At 51.0% G+C, this 20889-nt stretch overlaps 1 protein-coding gene across 4 annotated transcripts in view; it reads left to right on the top strand.

Moving 5' to 3' along the window:
• CCDC57 (coiled-coil domain containing 57) overlaps positions 1-20889 on the top strand; it is a 116528-nt gene that overhangs the window by 90736 nt on the left and 4903 nt on the right. The window contains exon 19 of one of the 4 annotated variants that reach the window (XM_045888228.3): positions 3115-4735. The exons of the other annotated variants lie outside the window; for them this stretch is intronic. Within the exon in view, the coding sequence (XP_045744184.1) occupies positions 3115-3134 (20 nt within the window). The 3' untranslated portion in view covers positions 3135-4735. Of the gene's footprint in view, positions 1-3114; positions 4736-20889 lie in introns of those variants that run through there. 4 annotated transcript variants of the gene reach the window in all.

Here is a 20889-nt window from a genome sequence, read left to right as displayed (position 1 = left end):
CAGGTGAGGTCAGGACAGACAAGTGCCTCTGCTGCTCGTGAGGTGGAGGTCACCATGGGGCTACGGGTAGTCTGCGTGGACTGGTGGCGTGGTCATGCCGGTCTTCCTGGAGGGAGCCCGTCTGTGTGCAGGTGACAGAGGCGGATGGTACACAATAGGTCCGGGGGGGTGGGCAGACTCAGGAGAGGAGGGCCAGAGGCCCTGCAGGGTTGGGCTTTGACAGGACGGGACTCTCTTGGTGACAGGACAGAGGCAGGGAGGTGGATGGGGGCCCAGAACTGTGAGCTCAGCTGACAGGGGCGCCGACCACAGCTCCGTGGGGGCCGGCAGAAGACACAGGGTCAGGCGAGAGGCACAGGAGGCGGCCACAGGTCCCCTGTCCTCCCCTCCCCGCCGCAGCGGCAAGCCCCAGGCCCATCGGCCCTTTGCGCCTGAGGGACAGGCCATATCCTTCGTCCGAGGCCGGCTACACAGACGCCAGCCCGAGAGTCCAGAACAGGAGCTGTCCCTGCTCTGACAGCAGAGATGCAAGTGACCGCTGGAGAGCTGTCCTGGAACCGGTCCCGCGGTGGGAAGCAGGCTCCGGTCAGATTCCCTTTCTTGCCTGCGTTGAAGTGTGACACAGAGCCACCGCTCCGAGGGGGAAGCCGTGGAAGGCTTGCAGAACCCAGTTGTGAAACAGTTGTTGGACGAGTCGGGAAGCAGGTAGAAGGGGACGGCCGGGCAGCGCCAGGCCCGTGGCAAGCAGGGCGGCCAGCTGGGTGCCGCGGGCGTCGGTGGAGACCCTCCTGCGTGGGGAGGAGCACAGCCCCCCCAGCAGCCTGACATGCTTGTACACAGGTGGCAGGACAGACTCATGGAAGTGGCTAGAAACACCTTATGTCATCATGGTGCCCCCCAGAAACTTACATGTACTCAGTGGAGCCAGGAGGGGACAGCCAAGGTGGTGGGCATTTGATCACATTCCTGACATGCGGTGTGCCTGCCCAGCTGCGGGACCGACACACTGACCAACACAGAGGAGTCCCTCGACTTGCACGTCAGGTCCAGAGGCATATGAGCCGGGGGCTGGCTCCTCTGGGATTCTCGCTCCTCCTAAATGGGCCGAAAGGGCTGCAGCAGCTCCGAGCATCACGTGGGAAGAAGGCATGTTTCCCTTTCTCTTCATTGCAAATGGAAGTGTTTCTCCAGAGCTCCTGACAGACCCCTCTTCCACCTCGCCAGGGGTTGTCTCAGACCTGAGGACAGCGGCCAGGAACTGTGTTGGGGTCCTCGGCAGGAAAGCTGGGAAAGGCCGGGGATGGGGGTTGGGCCTTCAACAGGGTCTGTGCCGGGGAGGATGGCCAGACACCGGCTGGGGTGGGGTCGCCGTGCCCTTTGTGAGCAGTGCTTTGTGATTAAAAAGTAAGAAAGATAATTTCAGTTGTAGGCTTTTGGTTCACCTTTGAAAAACTGAGGTGGGAGGAAAAGGTTGAAATTAATGCAATTTAGTTTTTTTTTTTTAAGATTTTATTTATTTATTTGACAGAGAGACAGCGAGAGAGGGAACACAAGCAGGGGGAGATGGAGAGGGAGAAGCAGGCTTCCCGCGGAGCAGGGAGCCCGATGGGGGGCTCGATCCCAGGACCCTGGGACCATGACCTGAGCCGAAGGCAGACGCTTAATGACTGAGCCACCCAGGCGCACCATAATTTAGATGTTTTAATTATCTACAAAACTTCTCTATGCCCCCTTGTATCCTGAGTATTTGAGTATGCATAATTGAGTTACCTATATGATACTCTACTTTGTGTAAGAACACTTTTTTTTTTAAAAGATTTTATTTATTAATTTGACAGACAGCGAGAGAGGGAACACAAGCAGGGGGAGTGGGAGAGGGAGAAGCAGGCTTCCCGCTGAGCAGGGAGCCCGACACGGGGCTCGATCCCAGGACCCTAAGATCATGACCTGAGGCGAAGGCAGACGCTTAACAGACTGAGCCACCCAGGCGCCCCTGTAAGAACACTTTTTAAGACCTCACTAGTTTCTTCAAAGACCCTCTTAGGCAGACAGGAACTCTGCTTGAGATGTAAATGTGTGATCCTAAGCATTTATGATCAAGTACAACGTGGGGAATCGGTCCCCAGACAAACAGTCTGGAGGCTCCGTTCTAGAAACTGGGATGAAGTGTCTTCTGCATTTGCCCATTTTCAGTGTATTGTGAGTAGCGATCATGAACAGTCAAAAATGGTAAATAGTTTAACAGTGTGTGACGTCTGCATTTAAACATGAAGAATTACATTTATTACACGGTATTTCTCAAGATGGCACACAGTTCTTATACTGAAAGGACACACACTCCTTGGTTTTGAGATGGGACCAGAGCCGCCCCCATCCTGCCCCAGCAGGCCTGGCCAGTCCCTGCTGCACCCCCATCTGAGGCCAGGGCCTCAGGGTCACCACAGCCCCCTTCTCCATCCAGTCCAAAGGGTAAGGCCCCTCCACTCCCAGCCGCCTTCCGCCCAATCCCCACCCCGACAACCCCCACCCCTGCCTGCTCCATCCTGACCCTACCCCTCTCTCCTCTTTCCTGGCTACATAGTGCCTAGGGGCTACGACCTTGGCTTCCCTGCCCCCAGGCCCATGCAGCTCAGCCCCCTCCAGCCTGCATCTGCAGATGCCTCCTCCCCACCTTCCTTTCCAAGCACCTGCCTCCACCCCAAGCCCTGCTAGCTGCATCTTCCAGATGACTTCCTTCCGCTCTTAGCACTAGCCCCCATCCTGGGACAATGTGGGGCTGGGGTGGGGGCATCGTCCTTGATCCTTGACCCCCCTGGTCAGCACAAGCAGGTACACAACAGGTACTCAATCCAGTTGAGCAGGGAGATAACTGGAAAGAATGGAGCCCAGGGAGGCCCTGAGTCTGCAGCCTAGGGATCTGGATTCCCGGGAAAAGCATGTGATTAGAGCAAGTACCAAGCAGTGTTGAAAAGTAGATTTTTAACAGTTGACTTTTCCTGGAAGGAAGTATTACATAATGTAAAGCTGTTTTCTCCATATTTAAGTAGTCAGTTACTGTACTTCTAATGGAAATGTGGACAGTTTCCCTTGAAACTAAATGAGTGTGTTTTCAAGGGGGAAGAGGACCTACATAGCAAGACCCAGCCCTTCGAGATGCGAGCATGTCGCTGATGAGATGCCAGAGCGGAAGGGACCACCCTCCACCAGCAGTGCCAGCCGCACACTTTTTAAATTCCCAAAATGCATCCCAGGCAGAGTTAATGGCTTAAAATCAAACCTAAAAATATACAGAATTGGAACTGAGGATTTACAAATGACTAGAAAGCTAACCTGAGATGTGATTTAAAATCACAAATTTCTAAGATAATTCTTTTTTTAACTTCACAAATAATCCAACTGGAAAGATTTTCTTGAGCAAGATGACAAAGGTCACCTATGAATAACTCATCCAGGTTGATCAGGACAGGGACACTCAGCCGGGGCAGCACCAGAAAACATGGGTGTCAGGCCGCGCTGGCAACTCAGCACCTGCCTTGGGAAGCCTGAGCCAGCTCAGAGGGCGAGGCCGGGGCGCTGGGACTCGTAGGAGGCGGTGTGTTGGCGTGTCCGTCCCAGGGGTGGTTCGAGTAGTCGGCCTCCCCAGTGTCCCTGCCACGTGTGTGGACGCTCAGGGTGCGGAACGCTCACTGGAGCAAAGGGGGCTCCAGACCTCGGTTAGTTATGGCCGGCACCTCCTTATGGCTAAGAAATTTAAATGGTGCATGGGGTTTTCCTTGAGAAGTTAGTCCCCTCCTCCCCCTTCCCTCCCTACCACTCCCCTGCCCGCCTCCAGTTCCATCTCTGTCCCCCAGACCACAACTGTCCAGTCCCCTGCTCCTCTCCAGGCGTGCCCCGCTCTCTGTGGCCTCAGAAGCAAATATTTAAAAATGTGTGTGCCTCCCCTTTTCTTTTTAATTGTATATACCAGGAGGCAGCTTGCTTTTAAATCCCTGTCTGCGCTCTTTATATCGGATCGGTGCAGCCAGAGCTAACACCTTCCAGTGGTTCAGTGATCCACCGCGTGAGCACGTGCTTTAACCACTTTGCATCCGTGGACGTTTAAATGGCCTGTGGTCTCAGCTCCTAAGTGCTTCAGTGTGTGTGCAGGGCTGTGGGACTCTGTTGTCAGAATATCTCGAACTGGAATCACTGGGTCAAAGGTGTGAGTGAGTGGTTTGAGTTCTGCGAGCTATTTCCAAATCGCCCTCAAAAAGTTGGCCCAATTTGTGTTCATGGCTGCAGGGTGTAAGAGTGTCTTTCCTAACTCCCATACTGGTGGATTTTTTTTTTTTTTTTTTTTAAGATTTTATTTATTTATTAGAGAGAGAGAGAGAATCTCAGGCAGACTGCACTGAGCGCAGAGCCTGATGCGGGACTTGACCCTGAGATCCCGACCTGAGCCAAAACCAAGAGTCGGCAGCTTAACTGACGACACCACCCAGGAGCCCCCAGTACTGCTGGATTTTTATCAAGCGTTTTCTTTTTTTGCCAATGTGATGATGAAAAATATATTTCATTATTGGTTTTAATTTGCCGTTCTTAAACTATGGGTGAGGCTGGCCATCTTCCAAGTGCTTTGCATGTTGTTAGGTTTTGCACCGTTTTTAAAGGTGACTGCGAAAGCTCGCAGAGTAAGAAAATGCATGTTCGTTGTGCTTTGTAAAAGAACACAGAAGGACAGAAAAGTGTGCTGTGGGAGGGGACTCTGCCCCTGCTCAGGAAGCAGGCAGTGCGGGGGCGGGGGGGGGGGGGGGCGGGCGGGCGGGCTGCAGACCTGTTTTTACAAATGAATGTTACTTGAATGGGGTTAGCAGCTGTTTGTGAGCTGTCTCTGCTTCACCCCCTACGGGAGTAAACCAATCTGCAGGACCACTGCTGTCCCATTTTCAAGTGAGGAAACTGAGGCCCAGGACACTGAGTGCCCGCCCAAGGCCAGGTAGCCCCTAGCCAGAGGTCCCAAGCTCCGGTCCTCCCTGCACTCCTGTTGTTCCAGAGGGGACAGGCCTGACCTGAACGGGGGCGTGCAGCTGGGGGGAGGGCCAAGGCTGTCCCAGAGGTCACACAGATAATGGCCGGGAGCACCTAAGGAATGTAGCTGTGGGGTCACACTCTTCCAGAGACGGAGGCGGGCTCTGCCCTGAAGGCCCCACCCACTCAAGGCCCATCCTCTTCTGAGTGGCTCAGTGGCACCTTGGGTGCTCGTGGATGGAGCTCCCCTGGTATCTCCTGGGGGGTCTGAAAAGGTCCCACCGTGCACCCAGTGCTCCCCTGAGAGAGGACCAGACTCACCCTCCCTCCCTTGCTGCCCCCAAGGGGATCCCCCAAGGGGATCAAAATGAGGAGGGATAAAGGGTTACAACTTTTAAAGGATACAATGTGGTGGGTGGTTTTTTTTTTCTTTAAATTATTGTTCTTTTGAAAATTACATTAGTGTTTCCTGAAATTAAACATTTTTCTCTTTAAAAAGGGGTGCATAAAAGGTTAAGAAAAGGGTATGCATGATGCTATTAACTGGCTACTAATCCAAAATTAATTTTAAATCCTGTGTAGTAAGAATGTTTCCATACAGGGCGCCTGGGTGGCTCAGTTGGTTGAGCGACTGCCTTCGGCTCAGGTCATGACCCCAGGGTCCTGGGATCGAGCCCCGCATCGGGCTCCCGGCTCAGCAGGAAGCCTGCTTCTCCCTCTCCCACTCCCCCTGCTTGTGTTCCTGCTCTCGCTGTCTCTCTCTCTGTCAAATAAATGAATAAAATATTTAAAAAAAAAAAAAAAAAAAGAATATTTCCATACAGATCTCTCTACAGAGATGACACCTAAATCAGATAACCACATTGCCAGGCTGTTCTTAACCAATGATCCAGATAAAAACAAAACCAGCCACGTCATGTTCATAGCCCAGACGCTTGTGAAGCCTCTGCCAGCGCCATGGAGAGCTGGCGTGCACCTCTCCGCAGAGGGTCCCTTTCTCAGCAGCTCTTGGAGCTCGGAGGTCGGGGCTCTGCGTTCCGATGAAGAGACCTGGGCCCAGAGATGCTAGGTTGCTCCCCTGAGGTCTCACAGCTCCCAGTCAGTGGAGTAGGACCAGAGTCCAAGCCGTTGCACTCCAGACCCTGAGCCCACTGGCTGAGAAGAGTCCCAGACACAGAGCCCATGGGCACCAGGCCCCAGATGGCAGCGTGAAGACCTCCAGGAGCTGTGCTAACCACCAGGCAGTACTCTGTGTGGGGATGCTGACAGCCTAGCTCTGCTAGCAGATGACGCCGTCCTACAGGCAGTTGCCCCTCAATGGCAGATGGTCCAAAGAGCCAGATCTTCCCACTTTTCAAGAGAAGCTGGAAATCTTGTTTTTATGTAGAATGTTTTCATTTTAGAATATTGGCAAATAATTAAAAGATCAAAACAAAATGTGGGCCAAATTACAGCTCAGTTTGTGAGCCACACACTTCTGAGCCAGACTCAGCCACGCCTAGTGATGTGTGGCCCTCCAGCTGGGAACTGTGTCCATGATTTTACGTGGTTGAGAAAAAGAGAAAATGCTACAGTGACCTGGATCGGCTAGCCAGGTAGCCTCCAGAGAGAAGCCCAGCCTCTGGCAAAGCTCCTTCCCAGACTGGGAATCTGGTGACTGCTGGTAAAACTGGGCTTCTCTTGACTGGAGAGTCACAGTATGTTTCTGCATGTTATCGCAGGGCAAACACACCAAGCCCTCCTGGGCTTGTCCTTGCATCCATCCTGCAGCATGTCACCTGCCTCTGAGTAGGGCTGAGTGGGCCCCCGGGACTCCATCCTACCTGTCCCCTTCTTGGTGTCTTGTGTTCTTGAGTGGAGGCTGTCCCATGCCTGCCCTGGAAGGATGCATGGACTCAGGAGCAGTGTTTTGGACCTTCCTCTGAAACCAGATTGATTCCGCTGTGGTTCTGCCAGCCCAGCCCTGGTCTGAAGTCATAAAAACATACTGTGAACATTAATTACCTTGTCTGTATGCTCCCAAGACCAAGAATAATTGCATGGAGCACTGGGTGTTCTATGCAAACAATGAATCATGGAACACTACATCAAAAACTAATGTAATGCATGGTGATTAACATAACATCAATCAATCAATCAATCAATCAATCAAGAATGTTACCATCTGGCTTCCCCACAGTTGCTTTTGTGTTTCTCGTGAAACCCAGGGTTTGAGCATAGGACAGGCTGATGGCCCAGCACTGTTTTTGAGTGATGGCTACTTGTGATATGGATTTGTGATAAGGAACAAAAGGTTAAAATCACACAGAATAGGTGACCTCAAAGAAAGTCTTGTGATTCCATTGTAAACGCACCTGGAACAATACATTCTGTTCTTCCCATGTGGTCCTCATACCTGTGCACTAACTGGGGAACTCCCCTTGGGTCTGAGAACCTTACTAGAATGTGAGCGTCAGTGAGACAGACAGACCTAGGAGAGCCTTGTGGGACCTGGCTCAGAGACCAGCAGCCTAAGCCACAGGGAAGGAGGCCAGCTAGAGCCAGGGAGGGCTGTCCTCTGCACCAGAAACATGTCATGTTGCAATCCCCAGGCAGGGCTCATTGGCTGCGCTCTGGGAACACAAGCTACCAACAGGGTGGAGTGCCTCCCACTGGAGGGCTCAGCACACGTTCTCACTGGCCACTGCCACAGAGAGGCCTCGTGAGGCACATGGGGGCAGGAGTTGTCCGTGAGAGCCAGGAAGCTTATTCAGCACTGTGACTGTTAGGGTGGAGGACCCCGGGGGGCAAGGGGTCTTGCCCTCTGGTTGCTCAGCACCCTTTATCCTCCTGGCTTTGCCTGTCACCACTCTCACACGGGACTGGATGTGAGTGTCTAGCACACCAGGGAAATTGTTGTGGGTTGGTGTGTGTTGCGTCTCAGCACCGTTGTGATCACAACTAAAGAAATCCCAGAACCAGTGTTCTGGTCGGAGGGAGCAGTGCTGCGTCCTGAGCTGGGTGAGCAACACCAGCTTCCTGCCTGTGCGGATATTACACTCTGTAAGAAGTGTAGAGTGTCCTGTAACCTTTTCGAAAAGCAATGGTGAAGTAGGTCTTTGTTAGCTCTCCTCTCGAAGGCGCAGTGATGAAACAATCACGCCACTTGGGGAAAAGTTCATAGAGAAAGAGCTTCTACACCAAAGTAAATACTTGAAGAAATAGCCACATCGGCTTGCTCTTCAGTGGTATGTCTTCTGGGGCCACAGCGTGGCTAGTGCTCACTTCCACTTCTGGCTACGCTGTTTTGTGGGCTAGACTTTCGTGTCTCTCCGTAAACCACTAGAAAGTTGGACAAAAGTTTTGAAGCAACTGTTTTCAGACATCGGACAATAGTCCGCACAGGACCTTGAAAAAAGGAAAACAAATGAGGTGAGTTCCAGGATCCCCCCCAGCTTTCTGCTGAAGGCAGTTTCTGGGCTGCAGGCACAGGGAGGGGGATGCCAAACAGAACTCAGCAGCCTTACTGAGTTAGGAAAGTGGGAATTGGAGTTTGGGAAGGCAGAGGGGTGGCAGTTGCAGGACAGAGTCCAGAAAGGAGAGTACAAGAAGAGAGCTCCAGAAACCTGTGCAGGCATTTTTTTGAGTCCTCACTGCGTACTAGCCCATAGATGTATAGACTAAACTCCACAACTCCAGGCAAAGGAAAGACAGACAACTTGTAAGCTGAACCGTTTCCAGAGCTCTCAGAGAGTAGGGAGATATTCAGTCAGAGTGATGAGTCCCCATCATCACCTCCCTTCCCAGAGTGGAGACCCAGAGAAGTCACACCTCAGCCGTAGAGCTAGGTATCTCTGGAGAGAAGCTCCACGTAGACTTAACACTAGAAAAGTTTAAAAACGGGGGCGCCTGGGTGGCTCAGTGGTTAAGCGTCTGCCTTTGGCTCAGGTAATGGTCCTAGGGTCTTTGGGATCCATCCCCTCATCGGGCTCCCTCCTCAGCGGGAAGCCTGCTTCTCCCTCTCCCCACTCCCCCTGCTTGTGTTTCTGCTCTTGCTAACTCTCTCTCCGTCAAATAAATAAATAAAATCTTCAAAAAAAAAGAAAGAGGGGTGCCTGGGTTGCTCAGTCGTTAAGCGTCTGCCTTCGGCTCAGGTCATGATCCCAGGGTCCTGGGATCGAGCCCCACATGGGGCTCCCTGCTCCCACTCCCCCTGCTTGTGTTCCCTCTCTTGCTGTGTCTCTCTCTGTCAAATAAATAAAATCTTTAAAAATAAATAAATAAATAAATAAGAAAAAGAAAGAAAAGTTTAAAAACAGTCTTTGAAATGACCAATCAAGGAACCTAACTGCCTACCAAAATAAAACCCAACACTCTAAAAAAATTTTTTTCAAGAAAATATTACAACGCCCAATCAAAAATTACAAGACATGTGAAGAAGCAGGAAAATATGATCCATATGCAAGAGGAAAATCAGTCAGCAGAAAGAGGCCCAGAAATAACAGAAATGAGGGAACAAGCAAAGACATTAAAAGAACTGGAATGACTATATTCAAGTATTTAAAAAAAAAAAACATGTAAGTAATGAGAAGAATTGAGAATATGAAAAGTACCAAACAAAACTTCTAGAGATGAAAACTGTAATATTTGATAAGGAAAGCTCATTGGATGGGATTAACCCAAGAATAAAGATGGTAGAAGGAAAAACAGAAAATTCAAAGACATAGCAACAGAATCTCTCCTAAATAATGCACAAAAAGAGAAGCAAAGGGGAGCGAAAACAGCCTCCGCCTCCTGACAGACAGTGTCCATCAGTCTAACAGAAGGGGGAGAAAACAGGGGGTAGAAAAAGTATTTCAAGCAATAATGACTAGGGTCGCCTGGGTGGCTTGGTTGGTTAAGCGTCTGACTCTTGATTTCGGCTCAGGTCATGATCTTGGTGTCATGAGATCGAGCCCAACGTCAGGCTCCACGCTGAGTGCAGAGTGTGCTAGAGATTCTCTCTCCCACTTAAGTGCTTGCTCTGTCTTAAAAAAAATGAAAGACCAGATTTCCCCCTAAATTTGATGCAAACTCTTAACTCACAGATCCAAGTTCAACTACCCCAAGCAGCTGGCTAAATACATGTGTGCATGTGCAACCCAGGGAGTATTGTAACCAAGTTTCTTAAAATCAGTGACAAAGTCTTAAAAGCAGTCAAAGGAAAAATAAAGGACACAGTACATAGAGAGGAACAAAGAGAGAATTATGGCAGACTTTTCTTCAGAAACTGTGCAAGCCAGAGACAAAGGCTCATCAGATTTAAAGTACTGAAAGAAAAGCTGTCAAAATGGAATTCTATGTCTAGTAAAAATAGCCTCCAAAAATTAAGGCAAAATAAAAGCTTTTACAGACAAACAAATCTGATAGAATTAACCTTGCCGACCGACGCGCACTACACAAAATATTAGAGGACACTCTTCAGGCTGAAGGAAAATGATGCCAGATGGAAACGTGGGTCAGCGGAGAATAATGCGGAGAGGCCAACGTGGCAGGTCTGCAGGTAAATGAAGAGGACAAGCTTACCTTTTTCTTCAAATGCTAACCAACTGTTTGAAATGCACATATTGGGGCGCCTGGGTGGCTCAGTCATTGGGCGACTGCCTTCAGCTCAGGTCATGGTCCCAGGGTCCTGGGATCAAGCCCCAAGTCGGGCTCCCTGCTCAGCGGGGAGCCTGCTTCTCCCTCTCCCACTCCCCCTGCTTGTGTTCCCTCTCTCGCTGTGTCTCTCTGTCAAATAAATAAATAAATAATCTTTAAAAAAAAAAATATCCAAAAAATTTTTAAAAAGAATGCTCATGGGTCAAAGAAGAAATCACAAAGTAGCACTTGGAAACTTAAGCCTTCAAATACTTACATGAGAGAAGAACACTGTTCTAAAATCAGTGATCTACCTGATCCACCTTAAAAAGCTAGAAAAATAAGGGGCGCCTGGGTGGCTTAGTTGGTTTCAGCTCGGGTCATGATCTCGAGGTGGTGAGATCGAGCCCTGTGTCGGGCTCCACGTTGTGTGTGGAGCCTGCTCAAGATTCCCTCTCTCCCTCTCCCTCTGCCCCTCCCCCATCTCTAAAATTTAAAAAAAAAAGGCTAGAAAAGTAAGAACAAACTAAATTCAAAGTTTAAGTTTATAGAAGGAGAAAATAGTAAAGATAAAAGTGGGAAACAATGAAATAGTAAAGAGAAAAATCCTACAGGACACAAACCTGATTCTTTGAAAATATCAACAAAATTGGCAAACATCTGCACTATTGACCCAGATAAAACGAGAGGCAGTACAAGTTGCAAGTAGTGTGAGTGAAAGAGGGGCATCGCTGCAGGTCCTGTAGATACTGAGGAGACAATACTGGGGAAATGACACTACATGCCGGCAGTTTGGCAACTCGACCGACACAAAATTGGCAAAGTCTCTGAAAGACCAAAGTTACCAAAACTGATTCAGAAAGAAATAGAAGTGTGAGGAGGCCAGAAGAGGAGAGGGAAGCCCGGCCCATTGGGGGTGGAGGGGAACTTCCACGCCTGCAGAAAACCCACAGCTGGCATCTCCCTGAGGGTGAAGGCAATGCCCACTCTGACCACGTCCACCCTGCATGGCGCTGCCAGTCCCGACCTCAGTAAGAGCAAACATGGTGGGGGGGACATACAGATTGTCACAGAAGTAAAACTGTAAATACATAAATATGGCTTTTATTCACATACCACCTGATCTAGTACATAAAAAATCCTAAGGAACCTTAAAAAAAACACAACTATTAGAACTAAAAAGTAGCTTTAGCAAAGTTCCAGGACAAGGTCAATACAAGGTCAGTATGCCAAATCAGTTGTATTTCAATACATAGCAATGAGAATTGGAAACTGCAATAAAAATACCATTTACAATAGCATCCAAAACCGTGAAATGCTTAGGGATATGCATTGTCTGTGCACTGCAGAGAAAACCTAAGACCTAAATAGTGGAGAGGTATACCATCCTCATGGACTGGAAGATTCAATGTTAAGATGTCATTTCTTCCAAAATGTATCTACAGATTTAGCACAAACCCAATCAAAATCCCATCAGACTTTTAAAATTGAAATCAAAAATTAAAATTTACATGGAAATGCAAAGGATATAGAATACCCAAAGCAGTCTCAAAAGAGAACAAGGTCGAAGGATTTTATCTAATTGTAAGACTTACTATGAAGGTACAGGAATCACGACAGTGTGGTGTTGCACATGTCTACACATGTGCGACAGAGAATGGACACATACACATGTTAACTAATTGTTCAGTTAATGCAAAGGTTCTATGTAATTTAAGGAGAAAGAACAGCTTACTCAACAAATTGTGCTGGTCCAAGTATGGGAAAAAAATGAACTTCAACCCTACCCTTATCATCAAATACAGACATTAATTCAAAAATGTATCATAAGCCTAAACATCATAGCGAAAACTATAAAACTTCTAGAAGAACGCACAGGAAAAAGTGTTGTGACTTTGGATAGGCAGAGATTCCTTAGGGTCCAAAAAGTACCTGTACTTTTTGATACTTGGATGGTACTTGGTGGTTTCTGATAGATTGGACTCCATGGACAATGCAGAGTTCCGCTTTTCCAATGACGCGGTGAAGATAGGAGAAAGTAAGCCACAGGCTGGGAATGTGCGTCAAGGACTTGCACCCAGAATATATTAGGAACTTTACAAGTCCATAATAAGACACAAATACACACAAGAGAAAATGGCCAAAATACTTGAAAAGACTCTTTACAAAAGAAGATAATTAAATGGAGAATAAGCCCACAAAAGATGCTCAACAATTACTAGTCATCAGGGAAATGCAAGTCTAAAGCACAGCGACATGCGCCTACATGCTCATACGACCAGAACAATTTTAAGACCTGACAATATCGAATGGTAGTGAGGGTGTGGAGCCATGGGAACTTGCACACGCACTGGGGGGTCCTGGGGGGTGCCATGTGGTGCCACTACTTTGGGAAATGGTTTGGCAGTTCCTTAAAAAGTTAAACATATACTTACTGCGCAACCCAGCCCTTCGATTTCAAGGTTACAGTGCAGGAGAAATGGAAACATCCATGCTGGGGCGCCTGAGTGGCTCAGTGGGTTAGACGTCCGACTCTTGATTTCGGCTCTGGTCGTGATCTCGGGGTGGTGGGATTGAGCCCCGCGTCAGGCTCCGTGCTCAGCGCAGAGTCTGCTTGTCCCTTGCCCTCTGCCCCTCCCTCTGCGCACGCGCTCTCCCTCTCAAATAAATAAATAAATAAAATCTTTAAAAAAAAGAAACATTCACGCACCCAAAGACTTTAGCACGCATGTTTAGAGCAACTTCATGCCCAAATAGGGGACAACACAAAGATCCACCCACAGATGAAGGGGAGGGCACAGTACTACACGGCCGTATGATGGAACACTACTCCACAAGTAAAAGAGTTAGGGTATCCACAACAACATGAATGAATCTCAAGAAACATTTCTTTGGTTTCTGGGAGAACCAGACTTCAAAAACTGCCTGGTGTAGTGTAGTCCATTTATGTGAGACTCCGGAAGAGCCCTGTCTGGTCCATAGTGACAGAAGGCAGGGCAGGGCCTGCCTGGGGTTGCCGGGTGATGAGGATGTCCCAAACGCATAGATGCATACATGTTCTGAAAGCCACTGAAACGTGCATTTAAAAATGGATGCATTTGGGCGCCTGGGTGGCTCAGTCGTTGTGCGTTTGCCTTCGGCTCAGGTCATGATCCCTGACCTGGGATCAAGCCCCGCGTCGGGCTCCCTGCTCCGCGGGAAGCCTGCTTCTCCTTCTCCCACTCCCCCTGCTTGTGTTCCCTCTCTTGCTGTGGCTCTCTGTCAAATAAATAAATAAAATCTTAAAAAAAAAAATTAAAAATAAGATACAGTACTTAAAAAAAATAAAGGAAAGAAAATGAAAGTCAAGGGCGCCTGGGTGGCTCAGTTGTTAAGCGTCTGCCTTCGGCTCAAGTCATGATCCCAGCGTCCTGGGATCCATCCCCGCATCCGGCTCCTGCTCCGCGGGGAGCCTGCTTCTCCCTCCCCCACTCCCCCTGCTTGTGTTCCCTCTCTCACTGTGTCTCTCTCTGTCAAATAAATAAATAAAATCTTTTAAAAAAAAATGGGTGCATTTTATTGCATGTAAGTTATAAGTCAATGGAAGCACTTTTTTCCATCAGGAGCAGCCGTGGTCTAGTGAAGGTTCCTGGCGGGCGTCAGTGTTCTGCTCTGTATGGTCTGTCTCTCTCCTACCGTGGAGAAAGACAGCGCTGTAAGCCGGCGTCCATTCGAGGTTGCTGCAGGTCCTCAGAGGATCCCAGTAATTGTTATCAATTTACTGGGCTCTCTTAATTATTCTGCACTGTGGAACTTAGGAGCTCCTGGGGGAGGTCATCACAGTAGCCCGTGTCCTCGCCGCGGGGGCCCCGGGCTCCTTGGAAGGGCCCCAGGAGCCCCTGGGGTTGGCAAGGGTGAAGACACAGCGCTGCAGCTTTAAAAAACATTAAACCCGGGTATAGAACAACCCTACTTCCGTTTTCTCTCTCTCTCTCTTTTTTATTGAAGTATAATTGGCACAGTTTCCTGTTGGTTTCAGGTGTGACATCCGCTTTCTCGTCTCACAGGGGCTATCTCATCCCTGGAGAAGGCTGCAGATCTCTGTCACGCTCATTTACCTCTGCTAGGGAAAGGCCACCAGGAGGCCCCCAGCCAGTCACAGACGGTGTGTAGCAAAGTGCACTCCCAAAACAGGCGGCCATCCCGCTTGGAGTTTTCTTGCTGTTTCTGGTATTTTATTATATTTACTAGGTGGTTGCCGTTCTAGAGGGAAGTTCCCCAGAGTTGGTGGGTCGGCCTACTCACCCCATTGCTGAGCTCCCACGCTCATTCCAGCAGTCAGCAGCTTGTCTTCCCTAAGTACATCACTAAGTCATCTTCAAGTGATGACTGTCTCTTTCTTCCCCTCCAAGCCTATACTCCTGATTTCTCTTTCTTTCCTTGTAGAGTTGGCTGGGCCCCACAGCCATAGTATGGTGGGCATCTCATCCACTCACAAAGCCAGCAATGAGGCTGGCTTTTCCACTAAATATGTATGATTGCTGTGTTTTAAAAATATACCCTCTATCAAATTAAAAATTTCCACTATATTCCCAATTTACTAAGAGTTTTCATCACAAATAGGTGTTAAACCTTATCAGTTTTTTTCTGCATTGATTATGACAGACATGATTTTTTTTCTCTTTTCATTTATTGATGTGGTAAATATGGTGGTAGATTTTCTGAAAAGAAGCCAGCCTTGCATTACTGAGACAGATTTTTCTTGATAATGATGTGTTCTTAATACCTGCCTGATTTGATTTGATAATGCTTATATATAGTTTTTACAACTGTATTTACAAGTTAAATAAGCCTGTAGGTTTTTCTTGTGTTGTCTTTATATGGTTTGGGAATAAAAGTAGCTGAGCATCTTTCATTCTTTTTCACTTTTCTGAATAATTTGAATAAGATCGAAATGAAGTGAAAATTCAGCAGAACCACCTGTAAACCCTTCTGAGCCAGGGGCCTTTGGGAAGAGAATTGTTGAATGCTGTCTCAATTTCTTAATACTTTTTTTTTTAAGATTTTATTTATTTATTTGGCAGAGAGAGACAGAGAGAGAGGGAACACAAGCAGGGGGAGTGGGAGAGGGAGAAGCAGGCCTCCTGCCGAGCAGGGAGCCCGATGCGGGGCTCGATCCCAGGACCCTGGGATCGTGACCTGAGCCGAAAGCAGACGCCCAACGGCTGAGCCACCCAGGCAGCCCCTCAAATTCTTAAAACTTATTGGATATTTCAAATGCTGTTTTTTGGTTCTGGTTTTTTAATTTTCTGTCGCCTATAGGTTTTATTAGTTTACTACTGAAGAGCTCTTTATAACACTCACTTTTGCCCAATCTTTCCCCTGTTGTGTTTATTTGTTCTTCCTTGTTTGGATCAGTCTTGGCAGAAGTTAATCTCATTAATCTCTGCAGACGACCGTCTGGGCTCAGTTGATGTTCTATAGTACTGTTTCCCTTGGGGTTTCCATTGAACTTCACCATTTCTTTACTTCTTGTTTCCCTGAGTTTGTTCCAACTCCTTACGCTGGAGTGTTAGCTCATCTCCTTGCGGTTTACCTGTCTCTGTTCCTGAGAAGTGTATCTCAGCTGTGTCCTGTAAATTTGGGGATTTAGTTCTGAATATTTCTTTGCTTTCTTTCTTTCTTTCTTTCTTTCTTTTTTTTTTTAAGATTTATCCATTTATTTTAGAGAGAGTGAGGAGGGGCAGAGAGAGAGAGAGAGAGAATCCCAAGCAGAGTCCACGCTGAGCAGGGAGCCCAATGTGGGGCTCGATCTCACAACCCTGAGATTGTGACCTGAGCTGAAACTGAGAGTTGGACACTCAACCGACCGACCCACCCAGGCGCCCCAGTTCTGAACATTTCTTAATTCATTTGATGTATTCCTTTATACCTGGAGGGTGATTCCGTCACGCGTTACACAGTTTCAAAGCAGAATGGACTTAAGGGGGTTTTGGCATTGGCTTCTAGTTTTATTGTATGTTTGGAATGAATTGAGACTTGCTCTGTGGCAAGTGTAACATGTGGTCTGATTCTATGTGTGGCTTATTCACTGAAAAAGAAATGACTTCTCTGCCTACTGGTTAAGACGTCTGTGTGTCTAATAGCTCAAGCTAATCAATTCCATTCATCAAGTCTTTGCCACCTCTGTGTGGGCCTGTTTGTCTGTTTTTGATCAGTAGGGACAAGGTCTCCATCTGCGGCCACAGCTCTGTCCGTTGCCCCTGGATGTGTTCTGAGCTGCACCTTTCCCAACAGATATCTTCTTCACCTGTGATGACACTTGTTCCATAATTCTGTTTTCTTTTGTTATTTTCAGTTTTTATGTGTCTTTTATTTTATTTTTTCAGATTTTATTTATTTCAGAGAGAGAGAGCACAAGCAGGGGGAGTGGCAGAGGGAGGGGGAGCAGCAGACTCCGCACTGAGCGGGAGGAGCCCAACGCGGGGCTCGACCCCAGGACCCTGAGATCACGACCTGAGCTGAAACCAAGAGTCGGACGTTTCACCAACTGCATCACCCAGGCGCCCTTCCCCGTGGCATTTTCTGGTGTGAACTTTCATCTCTGAGATGCAGAGTGACCCTGCCAGGGCCATCCACGTGGTGACCACAGGCCCTGCAGCCAGTCCCCCTTCCTGTACAGGAGCCTGTTCTGGAAGTGTCCATCCTGAGAGCCCCCAGCGGCCCTACAGGCAGGGGCAGGAGGGCAGTCCTGTCTCACAAGGGCTGAGCCTCTGCTCTACTGTCCAGGGAGTGGTCAGTGCGCCAGGACCCAGGCGGACCCTTCTCCAGGCCAGTGTGGGCAGGTGTTGCCCGGGAACCCGAGACCCTGGGCTGGGCGCCCCCAGCTGGCCAGTTCCCTGTGCCCGTCCCTGCAGCCCCACCGTGGGCCGGCCTGTCCATGGTGCCTCCGCCTGGGGGCCTCCCGCCTTGCTCGCCTGCCCGCGGGCTGCTAGCTGGGAGCGGAGGGGCAGCTCAGAGCCCCAGGCTTCACGTGGGCAGGGGAGCTTCTAGGCAGCAGACTTCTTTGCAGGCTTACGTTTCCGTCAGGCCAGGGAGGAGCTGGAACGGGCAGCAGAGGTTCATCAGGTTTGTTCTGGACTCTGCGAAGCCCCCTGCCCCAGCAGCCACAGCTCCGCCGCAGACGGCGCCGAGCCTGCTCTGGGCCGTGCGTCCAGGAGGGGTCCGGGGCGCCGTGGCCCAGCTCCTGATACAGCAGTCTCCGCCTGGCTTATTGGGGTTGGCTTCCTCCGGGCAGCCTCCAGGGCTCGTAGCGCTCCTCACCTTCGGAGCAAAGTTAACCTTGGAGGGTGTCGGGGGTCCCCACGGCCCGGGAGGATGAGGCGGGTCTGCGCGCAGACAGCTTTGCTTAGAGCCGTGCCTGGCGCCGCGTCAGGACTCGGCACACAGGACACGTGTCCTCGCGTGGTCAGCCCTTCTGAAGGGAAAGGCCCCCGGAGAGCCACCTCAGGCCTCCCGCTCCCCCCGTGCGCCGAGCCCAGACAGAGAGCAGTGCACAAGTTGCAAGCCTTGTCACAGAGCCGGGGGCTGGCTCTGCCTGCGCGGGGACCCCCCACGCTGTTGGCAGCTCCGCCGTTGGGATGTAGGCGTTCTGTCCCTTTGCCTCTCCTTCTGGGGCCCCCGAAAGCCGCCCGTGGGGTCCCAAAGGCCCTCAGCAGACCTCCAGAGAGCATTTCAGGGTCTGATGTGGGGAGGCCTCTGGCCGGAGTGGCTCAGTCCCTTGAGCAAGATGGGCAGCTTGTATGCACATGGCCGATGGGCAGCCCTCCCAAGGGGCCACGTCCTCGTGAAAAAGGAGAGTGTTGCCTCAGTCCCTCACGGCTGCCCGTCCGCCAAGAGAGGCAGAGAGCAGCTCGTGGCAGCATGTGGCCAAGGGCATGAGGATGGGCAGCCCCAGCAGGAGGGTTGCCGGCCACCTGGAGCAGTGAGCCTGCCTGGCTGACCCGAGGGCACCTGCCATGGTCCCTTGTTGACATGCGTCTTTTGTGAATCTTACTCTGTCTATCTAGCTTTTAGGCTTAGATCTGTGAAAAGGAGGCAGATCAGAACCCACCTCGCCCCATCTGCTCCCCTGTGACCTCCTGCCATCTCCACCCGGCGCCTCACGGGATGGGCATCTGAATGCAGCCCAGGGTCCCGAAGCCCATTCACACTGACCCCCATCTTGCCCACTGCACCTTCTTTCCCTTCTGGGGCCCGGGGACTTCTTCCCGCCATCACCTCTGCCTTCCAAAGGGGCAACCAAGCCAGGCTGAGTGGCCTGGCCATCACTCTCTGCCCCTTCCCTGACCTGCACTTCTTACGGTCCTGGCCCTGCCCCCCCACCCCTGCACCCACACCCCTGCGGCCCGCCCGCCCCACCTCTTCCTCTGTCAACTCCTCTTTCCTGTAGAGCCGAGCCTCAGGGCCCAGAGAAGGAACAGAGTCCAGGCGGAGGGCAGGGCCCGCTCTCCAGGTTCTGCCTGCCCATCTTGGACAAGGCAGCCCCAGACGACGGTAGAGCTGGCCCCTCTTCAAGGCCAGTACTCACAGAGTATTTCCCCTAAATTCCCTTCCTTAGGGCCCCAGGGTGCTCCCTGCTGCCCACTTCTTGAGACCCGGGACAGAACCACACTGAGAGGCACCAGCAGACAGGCCTGGGTGAGCTCAGAACCAGGGAGGGGTACCCCTGAAAATGATATTAGGAAGGAGTGATAAGGGGTTGGTGTTGGGTATTAACCTCAGGGAGGAGGGCGCAGAGCAGTGATGCTGGTATGCTTAACAAGGGGGTTTGGTCTGTAGTCATTGCCCCCAGCCCAAGGCCAGGAGCAGCCTGAGGGGCCCTGAAGGATCTGGGGTTTCCTGTTCACTCCCCTCCACCCTGCTGGGTACAGTCATGCCCAGGAATGTCCACCCAGAGCCTCTGCAACCAAGGGCAGACAGCAGCTCCCTGCAGGGTCACTCCGGGCAGGCTCGAGGCTTGGGGCTCTGGGAAGTACCTGGCAGCTTCTGGAGACTTGGGGCACATGGGCTTTTAGGGGGTGAGGCCACTCCATATCCACTGGATGCTAAAGGCTTGGGCTCCATCCCACCATGGTGGGAAGCCTTGGAAGGTTCTGGGGAGTTTGACATAATCTAATTAATAACCATTAATCAAAAAGGGGTTTGGGGGATGCCTGGATGGCTCCGTCGGTTAAGCATCCAACTCTTGATCTCAGCTCAGGTCTTGATCTCGGGGTCGTGAGTTCAAGCCCCATGTTGGGCTCCACGCTGGGCATGGAGCCTACTTAAGGGGAAAGAAAGTGGGGGTTGGGATGAGGGGGAAGGCAAGGTGAGGGTATAATTCATCTCATTTGAGGAGGGCCAGACCCAGGGGCATGAGGGGCTCCCGCGGAAGCAGGAGAGAGGCTTCAGTGGAAGCCGTGCCCATCAGCACACAGGATGGAAGGAGGGGAGACAGAAGGGCTGACTGCACTAGCCGAGGCCTCGGTGAGCCTGGGGAGGCCTTGTCCCTCGTGCCCAAGACCACAGCAGGGACCTGAGAGCTGAGCTGCCCCTGCAGCCCCAGGGAAGGCTCTGGAGAGTCGGGGCCGGCATGCGCTCCGTGTCCCCAACAGCTTTCAGAGGCCCAGGCAACATGTGCTTAGGGCCCCTGGGCAGCCTGACCTGCTCCCCAGAGCAGGCAGCCTGCCCAGGTCAGAAGGGGCCGAGCAGTAGCTCCAAGCAGCCAGGAAGCTGGGACCACTCCCAGAGCCCTGGGAGACCCTGAGACAGACAGCAGGTTCCTGCTTTCGGGTTCATAGCTGCGAGGCCTTGGGCACGACGGAGCTGGACCAGCCACATGCAGGAGGCAAGTCCTGTGCACAAACAATTTTCCTGAAACCTAGTCAGAACGCAGTGCCCAAAGAGCAGCCCCAGGCTGGGCTCTGCAGAGCGGGTCAGGCAGGAAGGGCAGAGCGGGGGGGGGGGGGGGGGGGGGCTGTCACTGCTACAAACTAGCCGCTGGTCTGAGCGAGGAGGGCACATCTCAGGTGAGCCAGGGAAGACACACATCAGGGTCACAGGGTGTGTGCAGGGGGCGGGGGGGCGGCAAGCAGGCCTGACCCATCCAGCTTCATGCCTGAGCCAGGACTGCCCCTGCCCTGGGGCGGTTGGCTACCTCCTCAGGGACGGCTCTGCCGGAGCCCGAAACCCCCGAGACCCCACAGCCGGCTTCCTTCAGGGGCCCTGCTCCCACTGCAAGCCTCATGGGGAGCATGGCCCCCC

Source organism: Mirounga angustirostris, unplaced genomic scaffold, assembly GCF_029215605.1.
Source record: "Mirounga angustirostris isolate CCGP_5_RB_7025 unplaced genomic scaffold, mMirAng1.0.hap1 SCAF_17, whole genome shotgun sequence".
Classification (NCBI taxonomy): Eukaryota; Metazoa; Chordata; class Mammalia; order Carnivora; family Phocidae; genus Mirounga; species Mirounga angustirostris.
Note: the sequence above shows the minus strand (reverse complement) of the source record. Positions and strands in the feature narration are given on the sequence as shown.